This window comes from Myotis lucifugus, unplaced genomic scaffold (genome assembly GCF_000147115.1).
Source record: "Myotis lucifugus unplaced genomic scaffold, Myoluc2.0 scaffold_1, whole genome shotgun sequence".
Taxonomy (NCBI): domain Eukaryota; kingdom Metazoa; phylum Chordata; class Mammalia; order Chiroptera; family Vespertilionidae; genus Myotis; species Myotis lucifugus.
The window spans coordinates 13,079,097-13,100,694 of NW_005871049.1; the positions used below are offsets into that span (position 1 = coordinate 13,079,097).

The 21,598-nt window shown below is 44.2% G+C and overlaps 1 protein-coding gene across 2 annotated transcripts in view; it reads right to left on the bottom strand.

Annotated features, from left to right (window-relative positions):
• Nucleotides 1–21,598, bottom strand: part of TBC1D9 (TBC1 domain family member 9) — an 82,928-nt gene that overhangs the window by 20,118 nt on the left and 41,212 nt on the right. Inside the window, exons 3-10 of one of the 2 annotated variants that reach the window (XM_023754599.1) lie at nt 19,496–19,614; nt 14,041–14,269; nt 13,343–13,604; nt 11,360–11,567; nt 5,889–6,095; nt 4,824–4,994; nt 3,779–3,929; nt 845–1,059 (exon numbers count right to left, since the gene is read on the bottom strand). In XM_023754599.1, coding sequence (XP_023610367.1) covers nt 845–1,059; nt 3,779–3,929; nt 4,824–4,994; nt 5,889–6,095; nt 11,360–11,567; nt 13,343–13,604; nt 14,041–14,269; nt 19,496–19,614 — 1,562 coding nt within the window. The remainder of the gene's footprint in view (nt 1–844; nt 1,060–3,778; nt 3,930–4,823; nt 4,995–5,888; nt 6,096–11,359; nt 11,568–13,342; nt 13,605–14,040; nt 14,270–19,495; nt 19,615–21,598) is intronic. The other variant, XM_023754601.1, reaches the window with a different exon arrangement.

Below are 21,598 nucleotides of genomic sequence, written 5' to 3' on the forward strand. Positions count from 1 at the left end.
GATTTTTTCTTGTGAAACTTGCCATCCCTAGCAAAGAAATTTGTTAAAAAATGCTATATATGCAAGAAGATGCTCAAAGAAACAGCTACTCAGGTATTTAATCTTGAGGTCCATCCAATTGACATGCTCTGCCCTACATGAAGGTTTCTCAATTAGCTATTTCTTTGCATTATTTTTTCCGCCAACTGAGCTTGAGAATTTATTTTCTAAGTTTAAGATTAAGATTCTTCTAAGCTTAAGTTTTTAAACATTTCAAGTAAAAGATTAGTAGATTTAGTGACGAGCACCAAAGAGCCGCATGTGGCTCGCGAGCCGCAGTTTGCCAACCACAGGCTGAGGAGGACGCAGAGTAGGAGCACGGTGGGACCCAGAATGCAGGAGGTGAGGCCTGGTGCTCAGGCACGCTCTCTGCTACCCCAGGGTGAGGGTGGATCCGAGTGGCCACAGGGATTTTCTGAGGTCACCCGCTAGGTGGTGGTGACTCGTCAGGGCATTCTTGTCTCCTGGCTCCTCTGCGCAGTGCAGTGGTCCTCAACCAGGGAGCTTTGGCTCTGCAGGGGAAATCTGGCAAAGTCTAGAGACATTTCGATTGCCGCGCCTGGGAGGTTCTACTGGCACTTAGTAGCTAGATGCTGTCAAACGTGTCATCAAACAGGAGTGTATGGAACATCCTACAAAGCACAGGGCAGCCCTACAAAAAGAAGTATCCAGGCCACCATGCCAACACTGCCAAGGTCAAGAAACCCCAGTGCAGTGCAGTGATAGCGCTGATGACCATAAAGTCTTCTTTCTTCTTACTTACTAGCTAGTAACACCATTAGTACAAAGCATCTGTGACATTTACCTGGCAGTACCCTATGTTAGGGTTTCGAAAAGCATAAGCGGTTAAGACTCTCCTCAGAGCAGCAATGCCCATCTCATTCTGGAAGGCTGGGTGCTCCGGGAGGGAGCGGTGCAAATCTCTCTCGATCTCCTCCGTGGCCAGATTGTACTTCCCCATGGACTTCTCCACGAGGTCTTCGTAGTACCCAGGGTGCGTGGCCTTCTCATTGATGGCACCTGGGAAATACCAACAGACACCACGTCAGAAAGTGGGAGCCCTGACCTTGGTCTGCAGCCTCACCTCACCCACCGAACCTCACTTCCCCAGCCATTCACTGGGCACCTGTGAAATAACAGTAAGTCCCCGGAGGTAGAGTGGTGTGCTGCCGTCATGGCTGAGCCAGGACATTGAGAGGGGTCTCCTGTCTAAGCTCCACAGTAAGCTGGTTACTTACAAGCCCCATCACGTGGAGGGAGGTCTATAAGCCTAAAAACTGTGTCCTGAGCAGCTTCCACAAACCACCTGGAGGGGTCGCTAACGAGCAGAGGAGGGAGGTAATCAGAGTAAGCCAGGCTGGGGCCTCGGCCCTCCCTTCAAACACAGCTGCTCTGCTTTTACTTGATTGGGGTTTTCCTGAAGATTGCACTTGAAAAAGGAGATTTTTGCCTCTCAAAACAAGTTGAAAACCTTACTGAAATGGAAGCTCTGAGGGGCTTAAATAGCCACATTGAAGAGTATGAAGCCATTTGGAGAGGAGGTAATTGAATATGTGGAGGGATTTTTTAAACTGCTGGGGTGGTGAGGGCGTTCCCAGCAGTGGGGAATGGCGGCTATGGATGGGAGCCCTCAGAGGCTGGCCGGGGGTGCAGAGGTGGGCTGAGAGACTTCCATTCAACATTTTTTGAAGACAGAAAAACCCTGCATACAAATATCTAAACCTAAACATAATTATATGTAATTTATGTAAGTATAAACTATACTTTCCTATATGTTACATAAATATAATTTATATATAAGTGTAAAATATATATATACTAGTACATATGATATATATACAAACTATGTACACACATACATTATGTAACGTGTATATATGTGTGTATATATGAATACAGACATATATATATAATGTATGTATATTAATTTGTATTTTACTGTTTAGAAATTAGAGCCCTGTGCCGACCCAGTCCTTGTCCCTGAAGGTCACCCAGAGAGCCCAGCCTTACCCTCACACTTGCCCTGGAAAAGGCTGTGGGGCAGCTACTTAACATTGGCTTTAGCTCTGTCCTCCAGGGTGATCTGCAAGGCTGACTTGCCATTTGACCTGCACTTCCCTTCAGTGGGGTCAGAGCCAGGTCCCTGCGCAGAGTCCCTAAGGGTCACAGGAAGCAGGTGGGGCTCCCCTGCTAGGAGCTGGGCTCTCTCCCGATGGGCAGGGTCACGGGAAGCAGGTGGGACCCCCGGCGGACAGGCTGTCTCCCGATGGGCAAGCTGGCTTCCACATAAACCCCACCCCCGGTGGACAGGCTGAAAATGGGGGCTGTTTTATAGCAATCGAGGTGGCCTGTAGGCCACTCACCCTCTGGCCTCCTGTAGCTCATCACAGTTAGAGAAAATACTGTGCCTAAATGTCTCCGCAACAGAGTGCTGTGTGCACTGTTTCCTGGTGCTCCTCTCAAGTTTCATTTTCATCTGAACCGTGCTATAAATAACTCCCAATCTGAGTAAGGAAGATGAAAATGGAATTTTTTGATTACTCTGCCAGCGATTTGAATCAGGTTGTCAGGGAGACTAGTTGGCCAAACCCCAGGAAGGCGGAAGAATGGACAGTCAGGGTCCTCGTGGGCTGGGTTTGTGATTAGAGAGAAGTTGACTCAAATTTGAGTTTCTAAATGAGGAGCTCTGGCTGGTCTACTTAAGGACGAGAAAAACAAGACCTGTAAATGAGGATAGAACAAGCAACTTTTACATAAAACAGGTAAAGCCAATTATTTTCCAAGATCCTATCTGTCCTACTTCTGAGATGCTAATACTACATCTCATTATGGGCAATCACCATTTACATCTGCTTTTAGAAAGAGCTATGAGGTTGGTTTGTTTTTCCAGACTTTGCTGTAAGTCTGGAAACTCTTAATTTTATGTTATTTTTTAAATGAAAGGCTTTCATAATAGCACTCGAGTAGGACCATCGTGGGTTCAAATAAAAATATTCACATCCACCTATTTAGAATGATCACATTTCAGGCCTCCACCCAAGCAGAGCACCTGACCTATACAGTCAAGACTGGTGACCCCCGAGGGAAGGCCTTGATGTTGTGAGGGACAAGGGTGGGAGGATGGGGCTGGGAGGACCTTTGGGCTCAGGGCTCCCAGGTGTGACCTGACCGGGTTGTGTTTGGGCATGAGCATGGCTTGGATCAGGAAAGGTGGATACTTCGGTCCCCCGGGTGCATGACCTGTCCCCTTCTGACCTTCCCAACGTCTCCATCTTGGAGAAGTGTGATCTGTGCAGACTCTGGTCTCTGCTCTGTCTCCAGGGATAACCAGTGAATTCAGTCGGTGGCAAAATCAAGGACAAGGCTTCCTTACTCCTCCTACCCCCTCCCTCTCCACACCAATGACTGTTCTGCCCACACGCTGTCACACTTCAACATAATCAATGACACAGCTGGGGAAGGAAAAGGACTCCCAAAACCACAGAGAATGATACTCTAGTCCTTTGAGTTCTTTTCCCCCCTAAATAATGTCAGTAAACAATACATGAGGTTATCAGGACTCAAAAGGGGTGGCTTCCACAGTTGGGTCACTGAATACGTGTCCTGTATTTTTATTAAGGGACTTCAAGGCTCTGGCCAGGAAAGATTTAGCTCTGCACTGGGGTTTGCATCTTTGAAAGAACTCTGATGCGTGACAGAGGGCGACGGGGAGGCCCGGGGTCCCGCCCAGCCCTCGTACCTGAGAGCAGCAGCCAGAGCTCCCCCCGCATGCTCTCCGGGATGCCCTTCAGCACCAGCTCCCGAGTTTTTTCTGTGCGGTACATGCAGATCCCTTGCCCATACTCGGCAAAGTGGATCTTCCAGGCTTGCTCTTTCAAAAACTCCTTGGCCTGAAAGGGATAATGACACATGATGACATCCCAAAGGACTTTGAGGATGGTGAGAGGTCCCATGGAAAGTGTGAACATTGCCCCTTGCAAACGGACGGAAGTTCTGGACAGAACTCATGAGAAGGCAGGACTCAGACATTCTGGCCTCCTGCCCTAATTGGGCCCATCTATCACGCCCTGCGGTCCTGTCACGACGCCTTCTGGCCCCGAGTCAGAATTCTTCTTCCCTGAGACAGGCCAGCAGAATGCAGATGATAGTAATGGCTTTACGCCCATGCCTCCAAGTTCAAGTAAGTTTTTTAAATGTGCACTAAGAACTTATATGATGGGTTGACTTAAACAGTAATGAGATCAAGACAAAAAAAAAGTCACCTATACCCTCTAGAACTCGTCGCCATCCATGAAAAGCCACTCTGAAACCTAATGACACATTTAGACAAGATCTGCTTTACTTACAAGAAAATATCTATTTACATAGATATGAGTTCACTTTTATTTAAAAAACTAGAGGCCCAGTACACGAAATTCATGCACAGGTAGGGTCCATAGCAGCTGCTGGCTACCGGGGGCCTCCCTTCGCTCCATGTCGCCCCCTGGTGGTCAGTGCACATCATAGTGAGTAATCTAACTCTTGGTTGGTCGAACTCCTGAGGGGACACTTTGCACATTAGGTTTTTATATATATAGACTAGAGGCCCAATACACAAAATTCGTGCAAGGGACTCGGTTCCCGCCACCACAGCAGCGGCCACCTCTGCCTCGGCACTCGCAGCCCTGGCTTCCTCTGGAAGGTCATCCGATCTAATTAGCATATTACGCTTTTATTATTATAGATATTTTTAAATGGTAATTATCTATTATAGAAAGTTTCGGGGAAGAGCAGGAGGGACCCACCAATTTTGGATTGAATTCCTCGGGAGACCGCCGCCGATACATGGTCATCAGGGTCTGTGTGGCCGTGGGGACACTGTTGCCATTTAGGTTAAACTGGCGCTCTCCCTCAGAGTCCGAGCTCGAGTTTTTCTGGGGGCTGGAGGAAACGAGGCTGCTGGGCCGAGAGTACACCTGCAGTCGCAGAGAGGAACGAGACACTTAAGGTTTGGGCAGCAGCCCTTCAGCGTCCTCTACAGATAACAAAAGCCATGCCACGGTTCAAGAAGTTTCTTGCTTTGTGAAGAAAGAGAAGAAAGGCAGCAAGCCAGCATATTGGTGCATGGGCTATAGGCTTTAGAACTTCAATCCTCAAAATAGGTTTTCCCTGTATTCCGGCTGTATTTTTGCAACAAACTGATTGGCCATTTATCTCTCGGATTAGCATGTGTGCAAAGCGTGCTGTGGTTGAATCATCTGCTTATGGAATGGCCCCCCCTCCCCTCCTCTCCAGTTTCTGGTGCCTCCAAAATTCCCACAAAAGCTTGGGGCAGGTGACAGGGGCAGAGATGTTACTTGTGAGCTCATCACCTTTACAATATGTTTTAGCTGCCAGTAACTCGCACTGTTACTTGAGCGAGTGACATATTTTTATGGGCTCCAGATTCCCTGGATATTGGTCCAGATGTAATTCAAGAGGGACACACTATGTATCTAATCATAATAAAATAAAATCATCATAATGATGTTGTATTTCAGGTTTGAGACTTCATTTAGTGACCTCTGTACCATTCCCAACAATGTCACTATATGGACCAGAGTCACTTGCTGTGTAACCAGGACAAATGACTTCATCATTCTTCAAACGTAAAATAAGAGGATGAGGTGAGCTATCTATAAAGTTCTGCCCAGCATGATGGTCCCAAATACAAACGTCATGAGATTTAAATGAGATATTGCTCTGGGCATCAGGGTCGGTGGTGTGTCTTAGCACAGCTGCCGAGCTCAAAGGTCAATCAAAACAGGCAAGCAGGTGAACACCCCAGACCAACAGGACAAACCAAAACACCCCAGGTGTCTTCCACAGACCTCATCGTCCGAGCTGTTGTAGCTCCCTGCAAACTCTTTGTCCGAGTATATTCTGGAGGTCGTCTGCTGCAGGAAGTCAGAGATCCTCTGCACCAGAAAGTCTCTGTCTTTCAAGTTGGCAAACAGGAAGGTCATCCTGTTCCTGGTGCTGATGGATAGAGGACTGGGGAGGACGCTGGAGCTGTCTGCCTTTTCTACAATTGTCACCTGAAAAGAAACAGGAGACAAAGAGCATGACTTCTCAGGGAGTCCCCAACGGCAGCCCCTGATCAGCACTAAAGAAGGGTCACGGCACTCAATAAAACAAGGAACCATGCTTGTTTCATTGAGGCAAATTCAGATTCTTCGACTCTGTTCCAACCAAATCAAACAGCAAATCAGGCTGGAGCTCATACCAGAAGTTGGAACCATCTTGCTGTTTTTTTCTAAGCCGTTTCTTCTCAGCTGAGAGTGATTTTATGCCCCAGGAGACACTGGGAAACCTCTGGAGGCGTTTTTGGTTGTCCCAGTGGAGGGTCCAGCTGGCATCTGGTAGGCAGAGGCCATTTATCTCTCGGATTAGCACATATGCAGAGCATATATGCTGCCAGACATGCTACAGTGCACGGGACGGCCTGCCCCCAACACAGTCCAGCCCAGGGCGCTCACAGCACCAAGGCTGAGAAACCCTGCGAAGGAATTCTCTGATTTTCATTAACATTTCATGGAGCCATCAAGGAGAGGACTCCTAGCTGCTGCATTATGCATCTGAGACAGAAAACAGTCCCCGATGCCGGTTCCTTTCACCAAGCTCCATGTTGGGGTGGTTTTCAGAACACAGGCAACCCTTCAACCGGCTCCCTCGGCCTCCAGGGCTTTGCAGGCCTCACTCAATTCTGAACAGACATGATGTAAACGGCTTAACTGCAGCCCCATCTGCACTCGGGGACGGTGTGGTGGTGGTGGTGGTGTGGAGAGAAGTACAGAAGGGAGACATCTGTTTTAGCTCTGAGCTGAAGACATACATTTGGTGGTTTATAATAGGATTTTCATCAACTGGAAACTAGAATAAGAGCATTAGAACGTTTTCTCTTTAGCACGTTAGGAAAAAAACCTCAAGGCAAGCCCTAGATCAGTGGTTCTCAACCTTGGATGCACATTAGAATCACCTGGGAATCTTTAAAATCCTGATTTCTGGGCCTTATCCTCCGGAAATTCTGTTTCTTTGTTATGGGGTGGGGCCACAACATTAGTAACAAAGAAACAGAATTTCCGGAGGATGAGGCCCAGAAATCAGGATTTTAAAAAGATTCCCAGGTGATTCTAATGTGCAGCCAAGGTTGAGAACTACTGCCCTCATGGCTTAATTGCAGTGATGCTGACTATATAATTAAAGCTCCCCTCCCCCTCTTCATTCTACTTGCAAGCAGTTTAGACAGGTCCAACTTTAACCTCTTCATCAGCATTTTCATATGAAATACACTTTCCTTCAAAGCAGCACTTTGAAAACTTTTCCCTTCCTTTCAAGGCTAAAAAGCCTATTGGCGCTGCCTAAGAAGTTCACAGCCCAAGTGCAAAGTGGCCATGACCAGACCGGGATCCATCAGGGGACCAACTGCCGGACCCGACGTCTACGTCAGGTTCCATAAACGCACACGGTTAGGTATATGGATTCCAAAGGAATCCTCTGCGGTTCCTGGAGCTGCACATAAAAACGTTCTCTTTTCCTGAAAGCAAAGAGGCTAGAGAAGCAGGAAAAACCCTCCTCATCATGAACAGGATTCTCCCATGGCACTTAGGGAAAAAGTTAAACAATGCCTGTTTTTAAAAGACCTATAAAGCTCACAACAAATTTATTTCTGGGCACCAGGTGTCAGAATTAAGTGACAGACGCCAAGGGAATTAAAGGTTCAAGCTCTGTACCTAACACCCAGAGAGCCATGTGGATCTTGATCAAGTCCAAGAGGAAAGTCCTTTATCTGGCTGGATCATGAATACAGAAACAACCAGCAACCCCCACATAAAACCTATGAATGCTCGTGCAACGTGGGTTACAAAATATTGTCACCAAATGAATTCTAATAGGTTTGTATCCTGTGAGCTTTGTGCCTCCAGGAAAGGGTACTGGCTACCTTCGAGTTTTCTACAATTTACTGAAACACATTTTCATTACCTTGGGTTATAAAGTAGACTGGAACTTAATCAAATCTCAGAGTTTAATATGGAACATTCACAAGGAAATTTATGACTAAAATGGGGGGGGGGGCTTCATCTGGAATCTCTATCTAATGAGGAATCTGATCAGTTCACTTTATCCTCTGGCTTTGCTGCCTCAGAAGTTTCTTCAAAATCTACAGCAACGTGCCCTAACCAGTTTTGCTCGGTGGTTACAGCATCAGCCTACGGATTGAAGTGTCATGGGTTCGATTCTGGTCAAGGGCACGTACCTTTGCTGCAGGCTCCACCCCTGGCCCCATGCATGCGGGAGGCAACCAATCGATGTGTCTCTCTCATATTGATGTTTCTCTCTCTGTGTCTCTCCCTCTCGTCCATTCTGAAATTCAATGGAAAAAAAATCCTTGGGTGAGGATTAACAACAAAAAATCTACAGCAACCTGATTCTGTGTAATCATTGACCATCTGTTGATCAGGCGTACCTTAAGTCTAGATGTGGAATATACGTTAATAATCTCCAGTCAATTCCCAGTCCAGCTAATGCTAATATGTCCATTCCAAACAGGACTGAACGTTCCCATGGAGGCCCTTGCTAATCCGTCAGCTTAACTCAGTTCCTAAAGGTACACAGTCCACGGAGAGACCTCTCTACTCAGACAGATTCCGGAAAGAGGGTGGGGAGGCGGGGGCCCCACCCCTCAGCTTTGTCATTATCGTTACCAGAAGGTAATAAAAATTACATTAAGTCCTTTGCTTCTTCCATTAGTGAGGGTTAGGGCTCCACTGTTAATATCTCTCCGAGTTTCCCCAGGTTAAGGGAAGGGCACTGCCATTTCCCTGAGCTGCATTCCTCCAACCCAAACATGCTTTATTTCTACATGCTGCCTCCACTGCTGTCCCTGCTCCAATTCACCCCAAAATACGACTGAGCTATCTCTGCCCTACGACCTGTTCGGAAACTAGCGAGGGGAAGATGGGCTGAGAATATCCGTCTCCATTCTCCCAACTCCCCTGGCTCTCCTTATTGTATTGTAATCGCACTAACATGTAAACGGAGCTGGCTGGACCCAAAACCTTGGCAGATTCTGAACAGAAGAGAGCAGATGCCCCAGCAGCGCCTCAGCCCTTCTCTGCTCACTTCCCTCTGGTTCAGAGAATGGTGCCTCGCTCAGATTCACAAACAGCACCACCATGGTGCATTCTTAATCCCAAGATGGCTTGCCCTGGCCATTTCAGGTCGCTCTGCTTTCCTACACTCAGGCAGTACTTGACAAAGAAAATTAGTTTGGAACAGTTTATTGGCAAAGAAAGTAAATCGGCTGGAAAAGCTTTAAAATCCATTTCAGAATCAAATGTAAATACTGTTGAATTACCCATCTCAGAACTCACCACCAACAAAGTATCTTGGCCTCAGAAGGTGTCATAATATCAGTTAGCTCATCCTGTAAGAACTAGATGTGCCAACTGCCTGACATTTTCCAGTCTTTTCAGTCCACCAATTCAGCTCCCAGGACTTTATAATTTAGGGAAAATGATACATATGATTGGGAGAAAACTAAAAATAATGCAAAGGTCCAATCATAGGTAACTGAACATATAAACTATATATCCATTGAACGAAATAATATGCAGTCATTAAAAATTATATCGCAAAAGAATATTTAGTGATACAGGGAAAAGTTTAAGAAATATACTCGCTGTAAAAGGAAATAAGCAAAAAATAAAAATTCTCTTTGTTTTTTAACTGAATGACATCACTGATATATACACAACAAAGTAGAGAAGAAACCTGGAGAACAGTAAGTGGAATGTTCACAGTGATTGTCTTTGAAAGGTGGGATGAATTTTGTTTTTTTCCTATTTGTCTATACTTCTACATATTTTCTGTAATGGTGGTGCATTATTCTTAAAAGAAGAAAAAACGCTTAAATTATTTTTTAAAAGAAACGAAGGCAGAGGGAAGCTTGAATCCTCAACTACAGGGAATCTTAACAAAGGGCCCATTTTCATAACCAACACTTCGAACCACCTTCACTTCTAGAAAAGGGCCAGGGGAGGTTGCAAGTTTCCAGGTTAGAAACTGCAGGACTGCCAACCCTTGATGCCCTAACCTGGAGCTCCTTGCCAAGCCCAAACCTCAAGCCAGGCTTCCACAGGAGCACCCTGTGCAGACACAACAGAACCCGCCTACACCCACATACAGTACGACTGCTTCTTCGTCTTGATTGTACATGAGAACCAGCCTTGGACTTGATTAAAATGCAGATTCTGGAACTTGCAGAGATTCAGACTGGGCAGATCTGGGCTGGGCTCAGCCCTGGCGCTTCCAGTGCAGGGAATCCGAGGGCCAGATCTAAACACTTGGCTTTTGGATTCACAACCGAGGCCGAGGCCCTATCCTTCAGAAGAAGCTGCCCTCAGGCGGTGAGGCAGGTGGAATAACTACATTTTCCAGTTTCTGTATCTGATGCTTTGATATCTTGGGGCCTTGCAGACCCTGGTAGGACCACCCTTCCAGAGTCAGACAAATCCCAGAGACTCACCTGGAACAGGCCTTTCCTCTGCAAGCCAACCCATCCAGAGCCCACAGCCCAACCACCTCCTCTATCCAGCTCTCACTCAGGCTCGCTGTTCACCTGCCCTCATTGCATTGGGGACAGATACCAGATAACTAGGAACAGCGCCTACACCCCAGAATCCATTGCGATTATTCAAACCAGCCTGCTTACCCTGCCTCTTCTGTTCCTTCCCTTGGAGACCACAATAGACTCTTACACACAGTTTCCCCTGCTCCCTTTGCCTGCCTGGTGCTTAGCCAAGTGGCCCCCATGGTCCCTCCCAGTGAGATCTGTGAGTCTAAATCTACCTATCTTTCTTTTTTTTAATTTTTATTGCACTTTCATTTATTTATTTATTCATTTTTATTGACTATATTGGGGTAACACTGGTTAATAAAATCATATAGGTTGCAGGTATACATTTCTATAATACATCATCTGCATACTGTAGTGTGTGTTCACCACTCCAAAGATACAATCTATCTTTCAATGGCAGTCACCTCCTGACTGTGGGCCTCACCAAACCTGAATAAGAACGAGATCTCCATGTAAAACACGAGGCTGCCATTGGAAGAACTCTCTCAGGTCCCACCGTCACTCAGATCAATGGCAACACATGAAAGGGTGGCAGGTGCCACCAAAGAATTACGAACATTCACTTACGGTTAAAAGCCAGCCAACTTCTGGTAAATATATTCCTGGTTCACACAGAAAAGTATCACAACTGAAACTTAGAAATCCATTTCATCTGAGGCTTACCTCCCGCAGTGGGATAATGAGGCTACACAAGTTTTCCTCCTTGCTGGTAAAGCAGATGTAATTTGTGGACACAAACATTTGCCCCAAAATGTGCATTTTGTTAAATGGGGTCCAGAGGGTGCAGTCTGTGTGGCCGTCTAATTTCTCATCTTTGGGCAGCCGGAAAAGTGCACGGTACCTCTCACTCTTGGCCCTGGCGTCAAGATCGCTGGAAAGCAATAAAAATAACTCACATCGGGCAGGATTGGGGGGATGAGGGGACATTGGGGTAACAATGAAATTGGGGGTCACCACAACATGAGGAACTGTATTAAAGGGTCGCGGCATTAGGAAGGTTGAGAACCACTGCTGATGCAGCCACGGAGAATCCCCAGCCCACCTTTCCCCTCCTCGATCTTGCTGGACTTATCCCTACCTTCTTGGCTTACTATTGGCGCTAATGCCAACCTATGACCCAAAACCATAATAAAATCATCTTAATATAGTTAGATCCCTTCTGTAGTCATTTTATAATCAATATCTGAAAATGTTCAAGAGTCTTAGGAAACTAGGCCTGCACAGGAAATTCATTCTTTTTCTAAAGGAATACAATAATTTCTAAAGAGACTGTCACATTTACACGTATCCAGAGCCACTTAAGGGGGAGGAGGGGTATCTTTTAAGAAAGACCTAACAAGGATGGAAATGAACCTCTTACTAGTAAGTCTGCTGATCTCACTGCCACCCTCCATAGGCAATAAAATGGCCTGAAATACAGGAATAACCCACCTCATGGGCAACTAGTTTCCACAGCCTCAGCTGGGTCCTCTGACTACAATCTTTCCCTCTGACTTTCTTGCTGTTCTTCATATAGCTTGTTGAAACCTCTCCCCTCAAGCTCTACCCAACCTTAGCCTCTTGAAGCTAGGTAGGAGCGCCCTCCCTCCATCTCCAAAATTACCTCCATCCCCATTAGTCTTACTTCCTTTCCCTGTCACAAAAGGAGAGGTCTCGGCACACATATTAAAGTTATTGTTTTCTTATACTTTTACCTCTGGTCCTCCTGTCCCTGCACCTACCCTCCTCCACCCCTACCTGCACCTACCTTCATCCAAACACTCTTCCCTTCTTAACCTGTATTCAAATCTTCTACATTCTAGAGAGCAATGCCCCTCCTTTACCAATGATTTTTTTTAAAAGCAGTATATTCTTGCCTAATTCCCTTTCCTTCCTTTCATTTGCTATTTAAACCACTGCAATAACCCCATTCATCCTCCACCACTCTGTCAAAACATGACTCAAGTCACCAAAGACACTCATTGTGGTGACATCTGTCAGGTTCCAACTACCAGCTGTAAGCCAGGGACTTCCAATTCCATACGTTACAGGTCCAATCCCCAACTAGATGTCCTGCAGGCAACTTGCTGGACAGGACTGGAACTGAGCTCTCACATCCCTGCACATGCTCATCCCTCTCTCATTCCCCACCTCAGTGTAGGGCAGTTCCATGCCTACAGTCACACTACAGAGCGTCGTTTCCCTCACTCTCTCTCTAGCTCTGCTCCCATATCCAAACGTCCAGGCTTCTCAGCAGCCTCTCCTCCCCTGTGCCCTGCCACCTTCCAGACATGGGATGGATTCCTTCTCTCTGCGCTTTTCCCTCTGCTGGGAACAGCCACCCGACTGAATCTGCAGGGGCAGCTTCCACGACCACTGAGACCCCAGCTCCTCGCAGTCTCCAATGAGAGGCCTTTCCTACCCTCTGCCCATCTTCCCACATGTGTGCCCACGGGGCCAGAAGAGCTCCGCCAGGTTGTGCTGGAGCTGGCCACCTCTGCCTCACTTCCTGCGCTGGGAGTGCCGCAGGCAGCCTTTTCCACTTTGGTATCTCCACCCAGAAAAGCGTCCGGAGCCCTTGAGTTGTTCAGAAAATGTCACAGTTCATGAACAAATGGATGGGTTTCTTGGTTCCAAAGTCTGTAAGACTCAGTCTCTGGCACCTACCGTTTTAGAGCGGACACTTTTTTAGGAGATTTCTTTTTCAGCTTGGGCAGGGACTGATCTTGTTCGAATCCCTCGTTGTCTAAGAGCTGCCTCATGGCTATGTTGGCGAGCTGCACCATTAACTTGAAGGTCTCGTTGATGTTGAGAAACACGGAGAAGAAATGCTCACTGGACCGTGTGCTCACTTTGATCACGTCGGGCAGAAACAGCGTGGCGCGCTTCTCCAGCTGCGTGATGTCCACCCACCGGATCACCAGCTTGGCTGAGCACAGGGAACAAGGCTCGGTCAGCACCCGGCTCCTTAAAACCCCTGAGATACTGCACCCTCACACCCCAACTCCCAGGTACCCTGAATTCCTTTGCATCTGTGTATCCACATCTATTATTGTTTGGTTTGTTAGTTGTAAGAGACAAATGCAAACCACATAAATTCCGAGTTCATAATTATTGTCAATTTAAGTCCATGTCTACTAAATTAATTATGCCTTTGGTGAATCTTTATTACTTAATCGAAACATTTTTTTTTTAACAAATATTGAACTGAAAATAATTCACTTTTTAAATAGTTAAAAGGCAATGCTAACCCAGTCATAACTATAGATTTATTTTTGGTATTTATTTTGTTATGTGGTTTATGAGTTCAGGGCAAACCTCAGTAGAATTTCCTAAGCTTCCCTCTGAAATCCCAGACAACTTACCTTCCCTTCCCATAAGAAAAGAATAAAAGCAAAGGTGGTTAATACTGAGGTACATCCAACCCTGACGGGGGACCTTCCCCTTCCAGTAGCTGCAGGAGTAATAGTTGACGAGTTTCTCTTCCTCAGGCATCCCAAACAGCCTGTGGAATTTCACAATGGCCTCTTTAAACTTCTCTGTGTCATCGTCTTCCTTCACATCATTGATTTTGTTATACTCTGCAATGATGCCCTAGGTAGGGATGAAACAAAAGCACACAGCGGTATTACCATGAATAGAGCTGCTGTTTTCTGTACGCTGTACATATTGGGAAGGAAAAAAACAACAACAATTTCTAAGACGACATTTTTTTAATTGATAAATTTTTTTCAAAGGCAACCCCAAAATTCTAAGCCAATTAACAAGTAGTATTTGTGTACGAAAATATTTTCAAAATAACAATATAGATTGTATTATCTGTTTATTTCTGCTAATCGTTTTTCTTAATTTCTTTTAGGTGTATTTATTTTTGGTGCTAATCATTTTGTTAATAAGTTTACTTAGAATAAAACCCATAATTTTATTTTATGAAAGAGGAAATGTAAAGATTTTGATAGTTCTACTGATCTTCCTAGCTGATCATGATAGTTATGCCAAAGGTCAATTTCTGCCTTTCTCAAAAATCAACAAAAATTCATCATGACTGGACAAGGAAGGAAAGATAGACCAGAAGGCATGTCACTAACTGACACGTGGCCACAAACCCACTGTCTCAGGGCCATGAATAGTATTATGGAACTTAGAGAAAAGGAACAAGCAACCATTTAAACAGAAAAGGGGTGAATATAAGAACAAAAATTAGGTCAGTTGGACAGAAAATGAAATATTTGCACAGTAAGTGACTGGCTAAATCTACTGTCTAATCATTTTAGTAGCTTGAGAGGCCATTTTATTGTTATCCAATTCCTCCATAATTCCCTGTAAACTGGCTTCTACATATATCTGTTGGTAAAGAAAAATAATGCTCCCTCGAATTCCACTTTGTAACATCAAATCCCTCTAACCTCATCTTCATCTTCTCTGATCAAGGTACCACTGGATAGCATGAGCTTTCAAGCATGAAAGTTCTGGGTTCAGATCCCAACAGTATCTGTGTGAAGTCGGGCAACCTCTTGGGTTCTCCTTGATGCGACTGAACCCTCCATATTCGAAGAACAGAAAATTGCAAATGACTCATACATGGAATTCCTGCCTTTGGGCTCTTGTGCTTCCAGTACAGCCTAGATGCTCTCTACAAATTTATCTTCCTAACACTTATATTGACTACAGAATTCTTAGTATAAGAATCCTGACTGGTTCCCAACTGCTACCAGCCTGAAATCCAAAATTCTAGACCATTCACATTTTCGATCCACTATTGGGCTCTTACCTAAAGTGAGAATAAGGAAGGGAGTGAGGTATAACAAACCAAATGATACCCATATGTTTTGAGTGGAAAACATTAAGTTGAGACCCTGCTATCCAAAGATCTACTACCAATCCCCAACTAGATGCCCTGCAGTCTCCACTGAGGAAAGAGAATACTCATTTAAAGTTTAAAAAAGAAAATGTTTTCAAATGAGAAGATTTATGCAGGTATAGCACTGAGAAACATCACTCTGACACGTTCTGGGGTCTAATACACTCATACAAACAGATCATGCCTTGCTAACTAGTTTCAACTAGTGAGGATAATACTCCCCATGAAGCTACATTCCCAAATCTCCCACCTTTAGGAACAGAGAGGGTCTAGAATGCAGAACCTCTTCTTGGTTTGCTGTAGTTTTTCAGCCAGGTTGACCAGATGATGGAACAAAAGGATAGAATATTTCCTTCCTGTATGTTCTACAGTTTCTACGTAATATGAAATAGGTCACCTGGCTCTAGGCAACAGATACATATAACTTTGGAAAATTACTACAATCCAAATGAACAAGGGACATTGACGGGTAATTCACACAAAAAAGAAAATGAGCTAAGCAAACATGAAAAAGTGTTCAACCTCCTAATCTAAGATAGAAACTTAAAACAGTAAAACACCAACTTTGACCTGTTCAGTTTGAAAAACTATTTAAACAACTATTATAATGCTGAAAGTAAGCAGTGGTGTAATCATATAGGTATTCTAATATACTGACAATATCTACTAAGGTCCATTAAAAATGTTAAACTGCTTACCCCATTAACCAACGTTTTGTAGTCTATCCCAAAGAAAAAAGCAAAAGCTATCGGAAAAATTATATGAACAAAAGTGTTCAGGGTTTTATTGTTTGTGCCAGCCCCCCACTAATCTAGAAGCCAAGGAGACATCTAAAGAGAGAGAGATGATAAAGTTAATTAAGGAATAATATTAGTTATTCAAATAACAACTAAAATTTATATAATAATATGTGGTCTATAGTACTAGTCAAAGAAAAAAGACATGATACAAAATTAAATGTATAGTAAGACTACTATTATGATCAAATGCTTATTAGAAATCTAGGAAGAAATACACAAAATATTCCCTATGGTGTTTGACTTATGTTTGGCTCTATAGTTAATCATTACATTCAGAATTTATAAAAGTTAAATTAAATCTCAAACAAATAAATTTGTTGGTTCTCTTAATTATTAGACAATTTGTGAAAGCTTAAACATTCATTTACACATGAATGACATTCTTTCACACATCATTGCAGTAATAGCAATTCCTTCCTCATAATTGGTTTCAGGGATATTAAATCTTACATTTTTGATGTAACGAAAATTGTGAAAAGAATAACTACTGGACATAATTAGTCTTTATTTTGTTTTGTTTCTCCTGGCTTCTGTCACTTCTAATCTTCTGTGTCTTGCTACAGCTCTTTATCTGCACCTATTTCCCAGCGACAATAACATGAAAAGGTAACTGAGCACCTCAGTGGCTCCCGGAGAGAAGATGCCTCTGTCCCTGGGTTTCCCACATGAGTAGGCTGCCCCTTCCACTCTGCCCCTCCTGCATGATCAAATTAGGGATCCTCAGACTCTCTCCACTTCCATTACTTCTCAGAAATTCAGATACATGACTTAGAAACAAAATGAAGATGTTATAAAATCTGGTTGTTGGCCTAGACCAGCCGTGGGCAAACTACGGGCCAGATCCGGCCCATTTGAAATGAATAAAACTAAAAAAGAAAAAGACCGTACCCTTTTATGTAATGATGTTTACTTTGAATTTATATTAGTTCACACAAACACTCCATCCATGCTTTTGTTCCGGCCCTCCGGTCCAGTTTAAGAACCCATTGTGGCCCTCGAGTCAAAAAGTTTGCCCACCCCTGGCCTAGACGGTTTGGCTCAGTGGATAGAGCGTCGGCCTGCGGACTGAAGGGTTCTGGGTTCGATTCCGATCAAGGGCACATTCCTGGGTTGAGGGCTCAATCCCCAGTAGTAGGTATACAGAAGGCAGCCGATCGATGATTCTCTCTCATCACTGATGTTTCTATCTCTCTCTCCCTCTCCCTTCCTCTCTGAAATCAATAAAAAAACTATATTTAAAAAAAGAAAGAAAATCTGATTGTTTTTTACTCAATAAAAACTCTCAATTAATCTAGAATAACTTCTTTTTCTAGTCTGGAGTCTGCCATCTCCTCCTAGCTTCACACGGACCATCTACAATGTCTCCCCTTCTCTCACTTTTATTTTCTTCCCTACTCTTCAATCTCTTTAATAAGGATGGAGAAGAAACACATTATCAATCTCGAGCAGTGATTAAATGCTCACTTTGAGGGGTGGGCGTGGGAGCAAGGAAGAGTTTGATATTATTATATGTGCTTTTGTTCTCCTCGGTCCTCACTAATTTTTTTGTGGTGCAGTTCAATTTTAGTTCTCTCTTCAAAAACATTAGATTCTAAAGAACGAAGAGATTCCATTTGTATGTTTATCCTTCTTTTCCAGAGTATAAAATCACTATGTGTTCATGTAAAGAAGAAGACAAAAAATAAAAATAGGCCATTCTGTGGAAATTTAATGAGAAACACAGTCAGATCAGTTCCTGGAATTCCTCCTTAACCTCGGTACAAAGAAAGCGGTTTTCATTGTGATTAAAACTCCAGATGTTGCAACAGAAAAAACTGCTAATTTTGACTAAATAAAGGTTAAACTTTGCATGGCAAAAACTATCATGAGCAAAGTCAAACGATAAATGACAAACAGAGAAAATATATACAACATACAACATCGATAAAAGGCTAAAAGCCTTTATGTAAAAATGACTTTTAAAAATTAAAGAAAAATAAGACCAAAAGTCTCATAGAGAAATAGGTCAAAGACAGAAGCAGACAGTCTACAAACAGTGATATAAAAATGGCCCTTAAACATATGAAGATATTCAATTTCACTCATAAATGAGATAAGTACAAATTAAAACAACACTAAAATATTTCTCTCCCATCAGATTGGCAAACACCGAGCAGCTTGGGAGTCCACCCTGTTGGTGAAGCCGCATGGAAACAGACACTCCCATTGTTACCAGTGGGAATGAAAGATGGAGGGGGATTTAGCAACATTCAGCAAAGACACATACATTCACCATGTGACCTGGCAATCTCACTTCTACTAGTTTATCTTAAAGATACATCCACAACAATATGAAAATATATGTACATAGGTGTGTAGCATTGTTTATAATTGTAAAATATTAGAAAATGCTTAAATGTCCAAGCATAGGAGGGTGGCAGAATTGTCCATGGTGCACACACACACAATATGCAGCTTCAAAAAAACAAAGAACTAAATGCAACATGGGATCCTGGATTGGGCTGTAAAATAAAAAAGGACATGAATGGAAAAACTGTAAAATCCAAATAAAATCTGTAGTTTAGTTAACAACATCATGTTGATGTTAATTTCAGTATTGGTAAATGTATCATGGTTATAGATGATGTTAACGCTTGGGGAAGCTGAGCATAGGGGTCTATGGGAATTCTCTGCTCTATCTTCGCAGCTCTTCTGTAAGTCTAAAAATAATTTCAGCCCAACCGATGTGGCTTAGTGGTTGAGCATCAACCCATGAACCCGGCCATAGTTTGATTCCTGGCAAGGAAACATGCCTGGGTTTCGGGCTCCATCCCCAATACAGGGCGTGCAGGAGGCAGCTGATCAATGATTCTCTCTCATCATTGATGTGTCTATCTTTTGCTCTCTCTCCCTTCCTCTCTCTGAAATCAATAAAAACATTTAAAAAAATTCAAAATACAAAAGAGAACTATTAAAATTAAAAACAACAACATGTGGACAACTTTTATGTTACACAGGAGTTAAGTGGAAAAGGGAAATGCAAAGGAACATGTCCATGGAGCCTCATATGTGAAATTAAAGAGAAAGAGGAAAAATACATATTCCTGCCTATTTTTACAACTTTTCGGTTTTACATAATTTCCAATTTAAAAGTTTAACAACAAAACAAACATCCCCTACCTGTATTTTTCCTCTCACAAAAGTGGTGATGTCATTCTCATTTTCAAAGATGGACAGTGTCTGCAGCAGATTCTGCTCTAGCCATTCCCAATGTTCAGTGATTTCCTTCCTGGAGCCACCTGTATGAATGTAAAAATTATAACAATAATAAGTGCCAGAATTCCAAAGATACCTAAAAAGCCAGGATCATGTCTTCAATATATGATGCCACTGAAGGAGACTATTGTGCCAACAACTCTGTCTTGAAATGATTTCTCTCCTCCAGAGAAACACAGAAGCAGGTGAAAACCCACGAGTAAGGACCATAAGTCTTCACTTAATGTTGGCAATAGGTTCTGCGATTTTAAGTGAAATGACATACAATGAAACCAGTTTTATCATAGGCTAACTGACATAAACAATTGAGTTCCTACAAATTCCCATCAGTGTTATAACAACACTAGAGGCCTGCTGCACGAATTCGTGTAGGGTGGGGTCCCTCTGGGTGGCCTGCAGAAATTGGGCTGAAACCCGCAGTCCAACGCTGCCTGCAGCTCCTACCTGCCGCTCCCGCTCATCCCGGCCCCACTGTGCCTGCCGCAGGCTCCCACCCAATCACTCCCGATAGGGAGAGGCTCACACTGCCCCAGCAGCGCTCGCCAGGCCAGCGATGAGCCCTGCATCTGGCACCCTCCCAAGGGGAGTGGCCTGCGGGATCGGGCTGAAACCAGCTCTCCAACATCCCCTGAGGGGTCCTGGATTGCGAGAGGGCACAGGCCAGGCTAAGGGACCCCACCGGTGCACAATCGGGCCTGGGAGGGACCGAGGGAGGGCTCCAGGGCATGTCCGGCCCATCTTGCTCAGTCCTGATCAGCCAGACCCCAGCAGAAAGCTAACCTACCAGTTGGAGCACCTGCCCCCTGGTGGTCAGTGCACATCATAGTGACTGGTTGACTGTCTGCCCTCTGGTGGTCAGTACACGTCATAGCGAGCGGTTGAGCAGCCTTAGCATGTCATTAGCATATTATGCTTTGATTGGTTGTTCGGTTGTTCTGCTGTTCGTTCTATTTGCATATTACTCTTTTATTACATAGGATTACTCAAGGAGTGACTGTATTGTGTTCTGGTCAAGTCTGATGGGGTGAGCCCAAAACTTTCAGGTGACCTTCAGATCAGAAGGCAGCAACACGCCCCACATTCACTTTTGCGGATGGGGAGTTTAGCCCTTCCCTCTGCTGTTCTCCCTCCTAGAACCTGCACCTCACAGGGTAACACTGATCTTGTTAGGATACTAGGTTGCAATAGTTAAGTAGCAGCAGTATGAGGGCTTTGGTAGGATGCCAGGGGAGATCTGATGTAACCACCTCCTACAATGGGCAAAAAATGATCCTCACTCACTTCAATATTGAATGAGATGTAAAAATGGACTATCGCTAGGGAATAGCAGCCTGGCTCTCATGAGCTCTCATGAGCTCACGTGCACCACTGCCTTGTAATGTAATGGATGAGGTCATCCTCACAGCTGCCGACCAAGTCACTGCACTTGGGCCAGCAATAAGAAACATTAAGTCAACTCGCCTGGCAACCCCCAGACTGAAACAACCCTAGCCTTGTAGCATTTGTCACCAGCACTGCTCTCTGCTCACAACTGCTGGCATCATCATAAGCAACAGAACACAAAGATCTCATCTTGAAATGTCAGGACACAAAGAAGTCCTAGCTGTTTAACCGTTGCCCGACTAACACACATTCAGCAGGAATCTCCCAGCACCACTGTGTCTGGATTGCAAGTGTACATGTAACTGAGGAAGGCATGCCTAGAACAACTCTTGTGTAACTATTACAAGCTTCTTACATAACTCTGCTTATAATCTCTGATGGGTCATAACACTATGCTTATAATACTGTTATTAACTCACCCCTAATGCCTTGGCAGGACCAGACCAAAATGGCTTTAAAGCCACTTTGAGAAAGGAAAGGCCCAGGTAACTCATCCAACTGTGGCAGTAAGAATCAGTGGGTGGTGTCCTTATTTTACTTAAGTGCCAACGTCCTCCCCTACCCTGAAGGAGAGAATGCAAATGGCTCTCTTTCTGCTGGGCAATCGGACTAGAAACACTAAAA